Below are 15217 nucleotides of genomic sequence, written 5' to 3'. Positions count from 1 at the left end.
GGTATATGTAGAGTCTTTAAGATACATTTTGACCCCACCCCCAGCCCAGGCTTCTACAAGCAAGGCTAGTGGCATAAGTTTGGCTGGCTTTGCCACAAACATGACCCTGGCTCTCCAGTCTATGTTGGTTTTTAAAGCGGTGCTTTGCTTTCTCAGTTGAAAATACTCTTCAGCTCCACAGGAACAACTAAATGCTAAAAGGATAAGAGAAAGCCTTTAATGTATATTAATGTGGTTGAAAACTCACTATCACTTGCATAAACAGGCCATTTTGAGATACTCTACTTGAAAGGCAAAAATTTTAAAATATGGTATTTCCTCCCATATAAAATTTGAACATAAAGAAGTGTTTTAATGGTGAATGTGATTTAAACCAGGCAATTCAGTTTGGAGGCCGACTCTATGCAGTTTCTACTGATGTGTGGAATTTTAAAAAGATGATTTATAACAACTCTTTATCAGAACAGAGGGGGATCTTGCATTTGCTATGAGCTGTTGATAATTGATGCTCGCAGTAAAATACCATATGTGTTTTAAACTCTCCCTCTTGTTTAGACCAATCAAGAGCTATATAGTTACTCAAATGGCTGGCTTTGTATGACTATCAGAAATAATTTAAATTAAAAGTAAAGAAATTACTGATCAAAGTTCATAACTGTAATAAATAACAGGTGGGCATACCTTGTAACCCTCCAACTCCAAAGAGGTTTAGACCTGTATCTTTCACCGGCAGGTCTCCTGCTGTCTCGTCACTTGGGCCAGACATGGCCTATCTGTGGAGAAAAGAAAATTCAAACAAACTCATCCTAAGTTATTGCATTAACTATACAATGGAATGAGCCAAATAAAGTGTCTAGGAAACTAGAACTTTAATGGACATGTTATTGCCCACATGTGCTGCCTGAGAAAGATGAAAGCTCCCACTCTAGAAGAAACACTGCATCCAATCAGGAGGACTGTCTTCTCTGAGCAGAGCCTTTCCTACAGTTTTCTTAGGAAATGAGCTAAGATTATCATTCTTCCTTTCCTTCTTCATCTATCTGAAACAAAAACAAACCCTTCCGAAGTTCAGAAATACTTCTATCCCTACTCCTTCCCTTAAAGAAAGCATGAATTCTGGCGGGGGGAGGGGGGGCAAAATGAACAAAAAGCAAAACCACAACTCAGGCCATGCATTCCAGTCAAATAGTTTGTTCTGCCATCTCATAGTTGGTCAAGTCATTAAGTTTACCTAAATTTAAAAACAGAGCAAATTATACCCATCTCATAGTTATTCTAAAAGCATGTCAGACAGATACAAACTAAAGGCATTCAGCAAATGTGCCGGGGATGTCAAGAGTCTAGGAATGCACACTGACTGCCTGGTGTGCAAACAGATGACTCCTCTCAGCTCTGCGAAGGAGGCGCCATGTGTTCATGGTGTGACTTCACTTTTTTTTTTGTCACACCCCTCCTTTGTTACTTCATGTAGGTTCCAGGGATTAGCTAACTCAACTTATAGCTTGTCTGGCTTGTTCTAGAACTTTTACTTTCTTTTCTCTATAGAGATATGCCATAGTAACTTAGTTTTGTATGTGGACATGAATATACAATGTATAGGAAGCAAATAAATAAATAAATAAGTACATTCTCTATTTTCATTTTGACTTTCCTAGAAAGGTCTAGATGTCAACTGTTAGTGAAACACCCTTGTAAAGAAGAGACTTTCGAGTTCTAGAATGTTGGTTGTAGAATGCGAAGTCCAGGAAGTTAGAAACGCCTGTTCACCTGTCTCAGAAGCTGGCTGTCTCAGTGAGCAGCATTTATTAAACGGTCATTTGAATGGATAAAGGGAGCGCTTGGATTTCAGTGTCTGGAAACTGCGACTGACTTGGCTACGTCTATGTGCATGAGATGCATCTCTTAGAGAGAGGGTCCAGAACTTTGACTGGAACTTATCATGATGCAGGGCTGAGAACCATCACTAGGGACAAATATCTCAAAGGATTTCTGCAGAAGATGGTGCTCACACATACCCTCATTGTGCCTACAGTGTACATAAGCCATGGCTACTCAAATGGCTCGATAGAGAAACAGAAGCCAAGACAAGCTAGCTCAATCCCTCAAGGTCATTCACTCAGGAATTAGTTCTTTGGTGATATTTCTGGTTATCATGACTGAGAAGAAAACTGTTACTAGTCTGAAGTAGGTGGATGTCACAGTGAATTCTCCCTCTTTGCTCTCTATGCTCCCCTTACACCCTTCTCTGCTTTCCTCAAGTCTGATACACTTTCATCTTGCTCCAAAATCTCTTCTTTAGCTGTCTCCTCATACTTCAGAGCTCAGCCCAACTGACCCTTCCTTAGACAGTTTCCCTTATTGTTCCATGTTAATTTTCTTCCTGGTTTCTAATTTTTCTTTTTCAAAGGAAGCTTATGTTGTCTAGATTGACATGAAATTCACCAAGAATTAGTTCACTAAACAACACAGTGGCCTCAAATTCTCCATTTTTTCCTTCTTGGTTTCTTTTTTAAAGGTCTCTCTATATAAACCTGGCTGGAATTCAGAGATCTACCTGCCTCTACTTCCAGAGTGCTATGATTAAAGTTGAGTGTCACTAGGCCCTGTGTAGACTCTGAATTTGTCCCCAGTGTGCCACCACCCTGCTGTGGCTTATTGTTTACTGCAAAGTCCTTTGTCATTATCCCAGAGTTGTTTAGTAATTCATTGTCTTGGAATTCATTTTTAACCTAGCATATTATATTTTCACACCTATATCATAGTTTCTTGCTTATATCTGTCCCCTACTCCCCCACCTCTATCTCTCTAGGTTCCTCTCACTAGTCTCCTTCCTCCCCCAAATAGTCCCCCATCTGCTAACTGATGTCACACAGCAGGCATCAACACTATCATTTATTGAATGAATGAATGAATTAATTAATTCCAGGCACTGAGTTTAAGCAAAGTCTCTGTCCTGTAATGGCTTTAACAGGAGTAGTCAGATGAGAAACAGTGATAAAGAATTTGAGGCCACTAGAAACTGTGATGGTGGGAACTTGAAGCAAGATCTATTATTGAATTTGAAACCAGCATGGGCTAAAATGCTATTCTAAGGCCAGCCTGGGATACATAGGGAGACTCCCTTTTTAAAAAACAATCGACAATCATCATAATCATTATCATCAGTAACAACAACAATAGTAACAAGTCCCTTGGGAGGCTTAGGTTCTACCATCCAAGCCCAAATCCGGGGAAATAGAGCGAACTGTGACCTTCGAATTGTAGCACTTAGGGTGGTCAATTCTTATCAGCTAGGTTTCTGGCTGGGCAGGCGGTCAGGGCGGACTGTGATGCAGGCCTGAGTATGTGGAGGTGTGTCAGGATGGACTGTTTTTCAAGCAAGAATCCCAGGTCTATCCCGGGCTTCGGAGCAGACTCCTGGCCCTCCGCTGTGAGGCAGAGGAAGGGCCGGCCAACCTGCATCAGCCCCCACCTCACAGAGTACTCACCTCCGCGTTCGCCTTCAGCTAGCTACGGTTGCTATAGCGCCCAGGGCGCGAGCCTCTGCAGGCCCAGAGGAGCACGGGAATAGAGCGAGTCCCGTTACCCACTGGGAAATGTAGTTTTCTGTAGGCTCCCGGCAGTCGGCGGGTTGGGTAGCGTATGCTTAGCTTGAAGGCTGACTGGAGAAATTCGGCTCCGAAGACTCCCAAGGAGTTCTCGGGAGTCTCGTGGAGCATTCTGGGAGGGGTAGTTCTTCTAGGTATTAGAGCAAATGGCGCCAGGCGGGAGAGAGCCGTTGAGAGAACTACATACAGGAGGCGGGGTCCAGGGTGAGGGCGGACACGGCCCACGGTGGCGAAGGCGGCTTTAGTAGCAGCATGAAGCGCGTCCAGACCGCGGAGGAACGAGAGCGGGAAGCTAAGGTATGTGGGGCTCCGGGCATCTGGGATTCTGCGTTAGTCTGGGATTAGAGGCAGGGAACCCGCAGACCCGCTGGGATGGGTAAGTGGATGCTCGGCGTTAAGCCAAGGGATGTCAGGGCCTTGTTTGCAAGAGACCTGCAGACGTGGTGTGAGTGTGCGCGCGCACGTCTGTGCTGTAAATTCGTATTGCTCGGGATGCAGATCTGGATACAGTTAGACTTGGTCAGAAATGAAAAGATAGTCATCTATGTCTGTGTCCTGATTCTGAACCTATTCCTTGGTTATATTTGTAGCCACTCTCGTGCCTCAGTTTACCAGTTTACCACCTGAGCTACAGAATCTGTATGGTGACTTGTTTTTATTTGGAGCATTGCCTCAATGGCCAGAAGACTCGTCTGCGTGGTCAGCACATCAAATACGCGTTACCTAGCTTCTGTGGACACTACATTCCTGGACTCTGTCCTTGCTGTTCAGCTTTATGACAGCGGACATTCCATGGGATGACAGTAATAACACAACAGCGACTTATTTGCAGCAATTTTTGTATCGGACACCTACCCTAAATGCATAACTATTTCATATCATTGCAGCAGACGGCAAGACAGATATTAAGTAGGTAGAGTTATAAACAGTCTGTTTTGAAGATGAGAACTGGAATCTCAATGTTTTCCTATTCCTCATTCTCATAGTTGGGACCCATTGATTTGTCCTTAACTTATCAGCATTCAGTTACCATGGTCACGTCAGTGGACTGTCACAACAACCTCCTGATTGGGCTCTAATCACTCTCATCTTAGATCTTCTGTATCCCCCTCTTTCCCCAATCAGAGGATCCTTCTCCACACTCCATAGTGATTTTTCTCTTCAAAATTTAAATCTAGTTATGACCCACTGGCAGCCACCCATTTAAAAGTCTATTAAGGGCCTCTGCTACTTAGGATAAATTCAGAACTTTACCCAGCTCGAAAGATCCTGCATGGTTTGGGTTTACTGTGCCTCTTCACAGCCTCAGTGGACACAACAGATTCTGCCCATCTTAAAAGTCTCTTTTGTCGGTAGCTCATTTGGTCATAGGCCTTTGGATACGCTGTTTGGTACTTATTCTATGGTAGGTAAATATTGGCAGTGAGGATCAGTGGAGAATGGTACTGGCACACTACTTGCTGTCATAGAATTTTGTCCAGTAAGATTCTTAAGTCCGTAAGCCTAAGAATTGAAGATTTTGGATCTTTGGTGTCATGGTCTGAGTTATGTATTTTACAGACATGGAAACAGAGTCTGGCAGAAGTTGTCCTCTGTTCAGGGCCATTTGCTTTCTGGGTGGGATTAGGAATCAGAATAAGTCCCTGTGACATTTATAATCTCCTAGCTCTGTTTCTGTTTGTGAAAAACATTGAATTATGGGCTACTACAAAGCACAGGTAGCTGTTTTAAGTCCTACACAGTGTCTCAGTAATCATAAATGGTTGTTTGACTTTCTGTTCAGCTAAATTAACGCATAATTTATATAGAGTATCTTGTAATTGTTTGTTGTGAACAGTTTTGTAAGTTTCGGCAGTGTAACAGAATGTTCCGGTTGCATAGAGAACATCACTATTTCCTTTAAAAAGTTATTTCTTTGCAGCCAGTTTCTTTATTTTACCCCCAGGCAGTCATGTGACCAGTCACGATTGTTGAATCTATGTTTTCTGTAATTTCTTATATAAGCCAAAGCATACAATGTATACCCTGATGTCATTTTTACTGCTCACAATAATTTTGAGATCTATACATATTAATGCATATATTATCAACTTGTTCCATTTCTTTTGCTGAGTAACAGTGTATTTTGTGTGAGTCCACATTTTGTCTATTCACTCACCTGTTGCTGGGCATTTGGATTGTTACAGGCTGGAGACTAATAAGAACAAAAAGCTGTGAACAATCACGTGTCTCTATTTTTGCTCACACTGGGTAATGCATCCATTTGCCATTTCTTCAAGTATTTCACCTCTGCATCTAGGCAATTTTTTTTTTTTTTTGCTAGGGCTACCTTTTATGGATACTGTGTGTGTGTGTGTGTGTGTGTGTGTGTGTGTGTGTGTGTCAGTGTCTGTCATCTTTGTATGTCTGTACATATGTGTGCAGGTGCATGTGCAGGTGTGTGTATGTAAAGACCAACGCTCCACGGTGAGTTTCTTCTTCAGCGGTTTTGCTCCTTATTTTGAGACAGGATCTCTCATGGAACCTGGAGCTCACTAACTGAGCTAGCCTTGCTTGTCAGCAATCTCTGGAGGTCTCTCTGTAGCCCTGGCTGTAGACCAGGCTGGCCTCGAACTCAGAAATCTGCCTGCCTCTGCCTCCAAGTGCTGGGATTAAAGGCATGCGCCACCACTGCCCAGCTTGCACCGGGCTTTTTACATGGGGCTGGTGATCCAAACTCGGGTCTTTTTGCTTATGGCAAGCCTGTTATTAACTGAGCCATCTCTAGCCCCAAAACATCACCATATAAATAGAATCAGATATATCTGACCTTTCTGGCTGCTTCCACCCACCATACATGTTCATCCATGCTGAGGTTCAGAGATCTTATAACACTTCCCCATCATCACCCAGTAGATGGTGTTCCTATACCTGGACACACCACATTTATGTGTTTGTTTATTTACTTACTTATTTACTATTCTTTTGTTGCTGTGAGAGAACATCACAACCGAGAGCAGCCAGAGGAGGAAAGTGTTTGTTATCGTCACTGGAACAGAAGCCATGGAAGAACATTCCTTACTGCTTGGCTTGCTTCTCATGGCTAGTGCAGCTACTTTTCTGATAGTGTCCAGGGCCATGTGCCCAGGGTGGCACCACCCACCGTGGGCTGGGCTGCCCCCCATACCAGTCATGAATCAATTGTACAAAAAATGGCCCACAAACATGCCCCCTGGCCAATCTGATGGTGGCAGTTCCTTAATTTAGATTCCCTCTTCCCTGGTGACGGTAGTTTGTGTCAAGGACATGTAATGCTTAGAATAATTTGGTTCTATGTTTTGGCTGTCATGAAAACTGATACCCTGAACAGTCGCAGCCTAGTTTCTGTATGGACAGGGTAGAGGTCTGTATGACAGTAGAGCTGCTAGTCACATTATAAGGCTGAGCTTAATGCTTTGAGAAGCTACCATACTGTTTGCCACACAGGCTGCGCAACCCCACACTGCTCAGAGAGGCTTTGAGGGTTGGAATTTCTTCAAGTCCTTGTCATAGCTTGCTACTTTTTTTTTGTTTTTCTTGTAGCCTTCATGGTAACCAGGAGGTAGTAGTAGTTCATTGTAGTCTTCCTTTGTATTTCCCCGGTGACCAATGATATACATATACGTATATCATATACTTAATGAACATGTGTGTATTCTTTTTTTTCTTGTGTGTGTGTGTGTGTGATAAGTGTGTATGGGTATGTTTGCATGTACGTATGGTGGGCGTATACAGTAGTGACGCAGGCTCATGAATGGAATGTGTATAGAGGCCCAAGGTCGGTGTGGGGAGTCTTCCTCCACCACTCTCCACCTTTTTATGCAGGCTAGGTCTCTCAGTTGAAGCCCATGCAGGTACAGCTATTCTGACTGGCTAGCTTCCTCTGGGGATCTCCCCTGTCCGTGCTTTATTAGTACTGAGACTAGAGGCAGGACCCCACTCCCCCTACCTGGCACTTACCTGGCCTCTGAGAATATGAAGTTCCTTTCCTCAACACCAAGTCATCTCCCAAGCCCCATGTGAAGTATGTGTTCACAATTTTTTTTTACCCAGTTTTATTGTTGTTGTTAGCTTACTAAGTTTTATGAGTTCTTTATATTTCCTAGGTATATTTATTGCCATGGCTTCCTGATAAGCTGGGATTACAGTCCTGAGCCAGTCTGTTAAGCTTTTGAAATATTTGTCCTGAAGTCCCAGAAGTTTCTTGTTTGCTTTTTAAATTGGAAGCTGTCATTTCTATAGTCCTTCCCTTTGACTCTCCCTTTCTCTTTGTAATAACTTAGGTTACATCTTTTTCACTCGCAGTTGCTTGTATTGTAGAGTTTATGTACTCTCTAGATCTGAAGGGAGAAAAAGATTGGACTAAATATCTGGCTTTTGAGAAAGACATTCATTCACTCTGTATTGATTATCAGAGTGCACATGCATGTATCCATGCATTTTAACATGAGATTTTCTTACAGTGGCATGGTTCAGGTATTTGCTAGATATATTTGGCTGAATGATTAGACCATTGGGTCTCCTATTTCTTTGCTATTAGAATGAAGATTCATACTTTGGGCTTGTGTTTCTCCAACCAGGCAGTAGCGCCAAGATTGGATGACTTCTCTGGGCAACTGTGAGACCCCATTCATCGTGTTTGCATGTGTGTGGGAGCATGTATGGCATCCATGTGACTGTGCATGTGTGGGCACCAGGGGCAAAGGAGTTGTGGTCTTCCCTGTGGTTTGAGATGATTTGACTTATTGTTTTCCGATAATATAAAACCCACAAAAGAGCTGGAAGACTAGAACATAGAACTAATTCTTCTAGGCCTGCTGTCTCAGCGTACAGACTGCCATTTTGCTGTGTCATCTTTTTTTTTTTTTTTTTTTGCAGTCCCTCTGTCCCATGTATATAACCTGAACCATAACTGTAATTTAGCATATGTTTTACTGTGTGCCGGGGATTGAACACAGGCCTTTGTACATTCTAGGTAACCTCTAGCACCGAGCTGCATCTGGCACTATTTTCTTTATAACAAATTGGGAAAGTAAAAAGGAGGTTCCAGCCCTCCTCACCCCCAAATGATTCAGCATGTATTTCCCAGAGAAGCAGGGGGGGGGGAGGTCTCACACAGTCAATTTCAGAGACATCAATGTCTATGTAATACCTATGTAACCCAGAAACCCAGAGTTCCTAGTCTTACCTGCCAAGTTCTAAGAATATCTACTTTGGCCTTTTTTTTTTCTTCCTTGTAGGTGCCACTTTGGGATGGGACATTTCCTCTCATTGTCAGGTCTCTTTCCCTGTAATCTGGTCTCCTTTATTGTTGCTCTTTGGTGGTTCCTGGAATAGAACTCAGAACCTTGATGGGGCTAGGCAGGGGCTGTACTGCTGAGCCACATGCCTAGCCCCAGCCCCTGATCTGTTTTGTTTTGTTTTTATTTTTTATTTTATTTTATTTTATTTTATTTTATTTTTTTGGTTTTTCGATATAGGGTTTCTCTGTGTAGCCCTGGCTGTCCTGGAACTCACTCTGTAGACCAGGCTGGCCTTAAACTCAGAAATCCACCTGCCTCTGCCTCCCAAATGCTGGGATTACAGGCCTGTGCCACCTCGCCCGGCTTGTTTTGTTTTTAAAATATTTATTTATTGTGTATATCTGTCTATTTCCTATAAAATTTGTGTGTTCTGGTACAGTTGGAGTTGAACTCAGGTCATTAGGCCGGACGGCAAGCCCCTTTACCTGCTGAGCCATTTTGCTGGTCCAGCCTTCTGTTCTCCCTTATATCCATTAAACTAGTTTCTGTCTTTTCTCCATCCTTAAAGGAGTCAGACTTTGTAGTGACACAGGTGTGTTTGTTCTGTAGAATGGTCATATGGTCTTTTCTTTCTTCATTCCTCTGTCTTTCTGTCTGTCTCTGTCTCTCTGTCTGTCTCTCAACCCCACCCCCCTCTCAAAACAGCTTCTTTTATGTGGCTTTGACTATCCTGGAACTCACTGTGTAGATGAGGCTGGCCTCGAACTCATGAGATCTGCCTGCCTTCGCCTCGCATGTCACCCAGCTTTGTATGTTCTTCTTTGCCTGATGCTTTATCGTGGTTGTTGTGGGTCTTGCAGTCTGGGTGTGTCCGTTTTTCTGATGGACAATGGATGATCATATAGCCCATGTCTGTTGAAGTGTTTTATCTGAATCACATGAGTGGGAAAGCTTTAGAGTTAAATTTTTGATGTTGAGAAATAGAGGGATTTCACATAACCATCAGATTTCTGGCTCCCCTAGACAAGTGGCCTCTCCGTAGCCCCCTGGAGTGGCCTTGCTCCTTCCCCGGGGAGTGTGCACCCACTGCATAGACTTCAGTCCCTCTGCATCCCCCTTCCCCCTTCCCCAGGGTTTAGCTCTCTGGTTTCAGGATCCATGTTTAGCCAGTCTCTAGTACTGGTGTGTCTTGGCTTTTTCTAGAGAGCAGTAGATGGCACCCACAGAATGTGTAGTATAGAGCCTTGTAATTGCTCTGTGTCTTTGTTACTGGTGTTAGCCTCTCAGTACGCTTATTATACATTTGATGAAGTCATTGTACATGGCTGTAGGCCCTCTGGGGAGGGGTCTCAGAAGATATCCTGTATATCAGAAGACAGATATGATTTATTTAGAATGTACCCCGGGTTAGAGGGCAGCACTGTGAGATAGAGTCTGAGGCTTGTGAAGCAGAGCCTTGGAGTGGGTGCTTTAGCAAGTAACTTAACTTCTTTGGCCCAAGTTTCTTCTTTTAGAAAATTGGGTTGTTATGGTAACAGTGGATAAGTGAGATGTACTTAAACATATCTGTATCAGCTAGTTGTTATGGCTACAGTGAGTATTAAGTGAGATGTGTGTGTATATATATATATATATATATCTGTATTAGCTAGTTGTTATGGCTACAGTGAGTATTAAGTGAGATGTGTATATATACATATCTGTATCAGCTAGTTGTTATAGTTACAATGGGTATTAAGTGAGATGTGTGCATACATACACATCTATCAGCTAGAACGCTCTAGGTGTGTAGCACAGGAGTTTTTATAGCCCCTACAGTCACCATCACCTCCACCACTAACGGTTTGAACCTCACAGATATTTAACCTAAATTTTAGAATTGACATTTTCGGAACTAGGCTTCCAGAACTTGCCTCCCATACATTCAGAATGGTTTTACTCATTGTCTACCCTGTAGAAAATTGAAAAAGAGTCACTCGGATCATTTTCTCTGTTGTGTTTTATTTCAGATGAAGAATCTGGTTAAGTTCTTTAATGTCAGGTCCTGGGGCATGTGGGCAGTCATGGTGAGCGTGGAACTCTTGTTTATCCATGGGAGATAATTACCATGGGGCCAGTAGGGGGTAGTGAGTCTTGTCATGGTGACAAAAGGGAATGTAACATGGTCTGAGGTATGCAGAAGTATACAGAAGTATAACCACTCCCCTAGGAAGATGTGCTTAACTCGATCTGAGGGTTCATGGGATACCTACCTTTCTGAAGATTCAAGGCCTGGAACCTCTTTAGAGACTTTTTAGAAATATTGAAACTATTTTCAATTTTTGAATTGAGAGCAATTTTATTAGTTACAGAATTAAAGGAGATTAGTTTCAAGGATTCTTATGATGGTCTGCTGTGGGTTATTTTCTTTCCTAAAGAGTCTAAGTAGAAATAGTGTATCTCTTGTATGTATCATTATAAACTTAATAGTGATACTGATAATTTTAAATTTCACACATTTTTCCACAAGAGCCTTTTTTATATTTTTTGTATTTTTATTTTTATTTTTTTTAGCAGTGAGGGGAACTGTCTAGATTAAACTACACACTTATACCGATACATACCATATATGTGTGTACTGTTAAAATCTAGGTTCAGTATTTGAGAGAAAACATGCTTGTCTTTCTGCGTCTGGCTTAATTCACTTACCATAAGTGATCTCCAGTTCTATCCACTTTCCTGCAGGTGTCTTAAGCTCCATTTTTCTCTGTGACTGAACAAAATTCTGTTGTGTTTACAAACCATTTCTTTATCCAGTGTCTACACCGGCTCCGTTTCGTGGCCTTTGAGAACAGCTGACTGCGGACAGGGACCGGGAGAGTGCCTCTCTGGTGTGTTTTCTTAGAGGCCTTCAGGCACATTCCTAGACCTAGAAGGGTCAGCAGGCAGGACTGTTTGTAGTTTGTTTATTTATTTATTTATTTTTTTTGAGAATTTCCATACTGATTTTCAAAGTTACTGCACAAGTTCACATTTCTTTCTTTTTTTTTTTTCTTTTTTTTGGGGGGGGGGTTGGTTTTTTTTCGAGACAGGGTTTCTCTGTATAGCCTTGGCTGTCCTGGAACTCACTCTGTAGACCAGGCTGGCCTCGAACTCAGAAATCCGCCTGCCTCTGCCTCCCAGAGTGCTGGGATTATAGGCTTGCACCACCACCGCCCGGCTCACATTTCTACCAGAGGTGGATGTGTAGGGTTCTTGTTTAGATATACTCGTAGTAGCCTTTGTGATTATGGTGATAAGGCATCTCAAAGCAGTTGTACATTTATTCCCCTAATGGCTAAGGATGATGGATAGTTCTCCAAGTACTCATTGGCTATTTATCTTTCTTTTGAGACCTGTTCATGTTCTCCACTGAGTTTTTTAATTTGTAGTTTCTATCTCTAACATACCATTTTCATTTCCTTTTTATTTTTGAGAGCCTCAGTTTCCTTGTGGAATTCCCCTGCCCTTGTCTCATTATTCCTGCTGCTGATATTCTCACCGTTTGTTGCCTCTTTCCTCTGCTCCTGGCTGTAAACCTCAGGCCTTGGTTGAATTAGTCGGAAGGTGCCCTCTTTGAGCCACTAATCACTTTTGCTTGTGGCCTTTGAAGTCTGCTTCTGGCATCCCATCTCTTAGTCAGGGTTTCTAGTCCTGCACAGACATCATGACCAAGAAGCAAGTTGGGGAGGGAAAGGGCTAATTCAGCTTACATTTCTGCATTGCTGTTCATCACAAAAGGAAGTCAGGACTGGAACTCAGGTCAGGAAGCAGGAGCTGATGCAGAGGCCATGGAGGGATGTTTCTCATTGGCTTGCTTCCCCTGGCTTGCTTAGCCTGCTCTCTTATAGAACACAAGAGCACCAGCCCAAAGGTGGTACCACCCACAGTGATGGGCCCCATCAGTCATTAACCAAGAAAATGCCCCACAACTGGATCTCATGGAGACATTTCCCCAACTGCAGCTCCTTTTTCTGTGAAAACTCCAGCCCGTGTCAAGTTGACACACAAAACCAGCCAGTACACCATCTGTTTCAGGACCTTGGGTTCAGTAGCAGAAGAGTGATCTTTTGGAGGGGTCCTGTTGCTTTGCTTCCTCATATTTCTTTTGTTTCTGTATCACTAATTACACATCTGCTGGTTTGGATTTTTTGAGGTTTGTTATTTTTTCCCCTCTGTGTGTGGTGGTCTTGAGGCCATCACTGAGTGTTTTCCTGAGAACTAATCCTCAGTACCACTGAGAATAGAGGAAACTGTGGCACCATCAGAAAGCTATACAAGATGCAGAAATACACCTAAAGTGAGTCACAGCCCACAGGTACATTACCGGTGACCGTCAGACAGAAGTGGCCGCAGTGTGCTGTGAACGTGGCAGGAGCTGGCGGGTGAGGTAAAGGAAGAGGCAGTGGAGGAGAAGCCGACATGACGTTGAATTAAATGAGAGAAAGGAACTACTTATGGGAGGGAGGAAGGAAGACAGGAGGCTAAAAACACAAAAGAAAGAATTTGCCAATATCGAAACAGTTCAAACTGTCCAAAGCCTAACCAGTGATACAAGTCTAAGTACTTCTATAGAGGTCTGGAGATAAGCAAAGACACAGAACCACCCGATCCCATAGCCAACGCGCCTCTAAAAGTACAGGGGAGAGATGGGGTGGGAGGAGGGATACAGGGGTAAAAAGGGAAAGATAAAAGTTAAAACTAAGGAAGAAGGATTGCCCAGTAATGAAGAAGCAAGCAAGCAAACCAACCAACAAGCAAAACCAAAGCTGGATGAGTGTGCGGAGGGGAAGGTAGACATTTAAGAAAAGCGAAGTTAGAAGTCCTGCTAAAAGTACGGCCAAACAAACAGGAATCACCATGCAGGGGAAAATTGTTCTAGTGGCTTCTTTTTGGGTCCTTGGATATTGGGAGACTTAAATTATAGGCACAGAAGTTGAAGAGGGCTTTTTACTGTCATAATTAGCTTCAATGTCAACTTGAAGTATCTGAGAAGAGGGAGCTACAACTGAGGAATTGCTTCTATTGGAATGGTCTGTGGGCATATCTGAGGGGTGTTTCCGTTATGTAGGAGGGCCTAGGTCACTGTGGGCAGTGCCACCCCTGACTAAGTGGGCTTGTATGAAAAATGCCTTAGGGAAACCAATCCATTTCAGTGGGCTCATCTGTGTCTTCTGCTTCAAACTCTCACCTTTGGTTCTACCTTGGCATTCATGGGTGTTTCGCTTAACCTGTAAACTGAGAAATCCCCTGCCTCAAGTTGCTCTTGTCTTGGTGTCTTATCATAATAAGAGTCAGCAAACTAGTACACTTTAAAGGAGTTTGGGAAAGGAACAGCCATGCCCAAGGGATGAGGCACACTGGGACAGGTGTCAAGGAAGTCATACAAAGCATTTTTGCCTTCTCCAGCTGTGCTATTCCCGTAATCACCACTGTTCAGTTAGTGAAAAAGTCCTGAAACTGGTTGCAATGATCTTCACTGACAGCTTGCTTGGATTTAGGTTCACTAAGGAGGTTGGGCACACATTGATAAGGTGTAGAGACCCGCACCATGGCTGGGGTCCCAGCTAACAAAAGAAAAGAAGATCCAGTTAAGTCGTAGCTTTAACTGAGATGGGAAGCTTCAGAAGCAAGCCCCAAAGTTCCAGGAAACAATGGTGATTTTAACGCTCAGCTTGGGTGAAGAATGGTAGTTGTGTAGACACAGGGCTGGATGAAACTGGATCTAATGGAAGAGCCGAGATAAAACCCAGGGGGTCCTACCTGTTGATTCTTGTAGACTCCTGTGCGTTTCTCCCTCTCATTGTGGGGCAGGACCCTCCTGCAATGAAGGTCTCTGATCTCTTGTCAGTCTGGCCGGTTATGGCCTTTGGGAAGTTTGAGGCTTTATGGTTTGTTTTGAGAAGTGGAGCTTGGAGTTACAATGACTCATCCTGGGTGAGAGGAATCCTGGCTTGAACTTTTGGGCAGAAGGCGGGTAGAAGGTTAGAGAAGGCCATGGTTCTGACGTTCTGAAGCCTTCCATGTCTCTTAGTTCAAAGGCTCAAGCAAGCCGAGCATCCCACGTCAGGACACTGTTGTCTAAGGCCCAGCCTTGTCCGCCTGCTCTGCAGCTTGCTCTGCAGCTGCCACATGCTCTCCCCTCAAGAACATACTTGCAGGACCCCCGGTCTTAGGATGTGTATGGAAATAGGGATGAAGACGGCCTGGTGCAGATATCTCACTGACTCAGGTACTTAGAACTTCGCAGCTCATGGGCCCTGCTCTGCACCCTTGTGTTTTCTTTCCTCGCCCTAATCCCTCCTCATCTGTTGCATGTCTTCTCCAGAA

At 43.4% G+C, this 15217-nt stretch overlaps 2 protein-coding genes across 2 annotated transcripts in view; one reads left to right on the top strand and one right to left on the bottom strand.

Moving 5' to 3' along the window:
- Window positions 1-3729, bottom strand: part of Rpgrip1l (RPGRIP1 like) — a 97487-nt gene extending 93758 nt beyond the window's left edge. The window contains exons 1-2 of the mRNA XM_052166100.1: window positions 3489-3729; window positions 682-773 (exon numbers count right to left, since the gene is read on the bottom strand). Of these exons, the coding sequence (XP_052022060.1) occupies window positions 682-766 (85 nt within the window). The 5' untranslated portion in view covers window positions 767-773; window positions 3489-3729. The remainder of the gene's footprint in view (window positions 1-681; window positions 774-3488) is intronic.
- A 62-nt stretch (window positions 3730-3791) lies between these two features.
- Fto (FTO alpha-ketoglutarate dependent dioxygenase) overlaps window positions 3792-15217 on the top strand; it is a 339692-nt gene continuing 328266 nt past the window's right edge. The window contains exon 1 of the mRNA XM_052166101.1: window positions 3792-3905. Within this exon, the coding sequence (XP_052022061.1) occupies window positions 3861-3905 (45 nt within the window). The 5' untranslated portion in view covers window positions 3792-3860. The remainder of the gene's footprint in view (window positions 3906-15217) is intronic.

The sequence above is a fragment of the Apodemus sylvaticus genome, chromosome 21, assembly GCF_947179515.1.
Source record: "Apodemus sylvaticus chromosome 21, mApoSyl1.1, whole genome shotgun sequence".
NCBI lineage: Eukaryota > Metazoa > Chordata > Mammalia > Rodentia > Muridae > Apodemus > Apodemus sylvaticus.
This window is presented reverse-complemented; position numbering and strand designations above follow the sequence as displayed.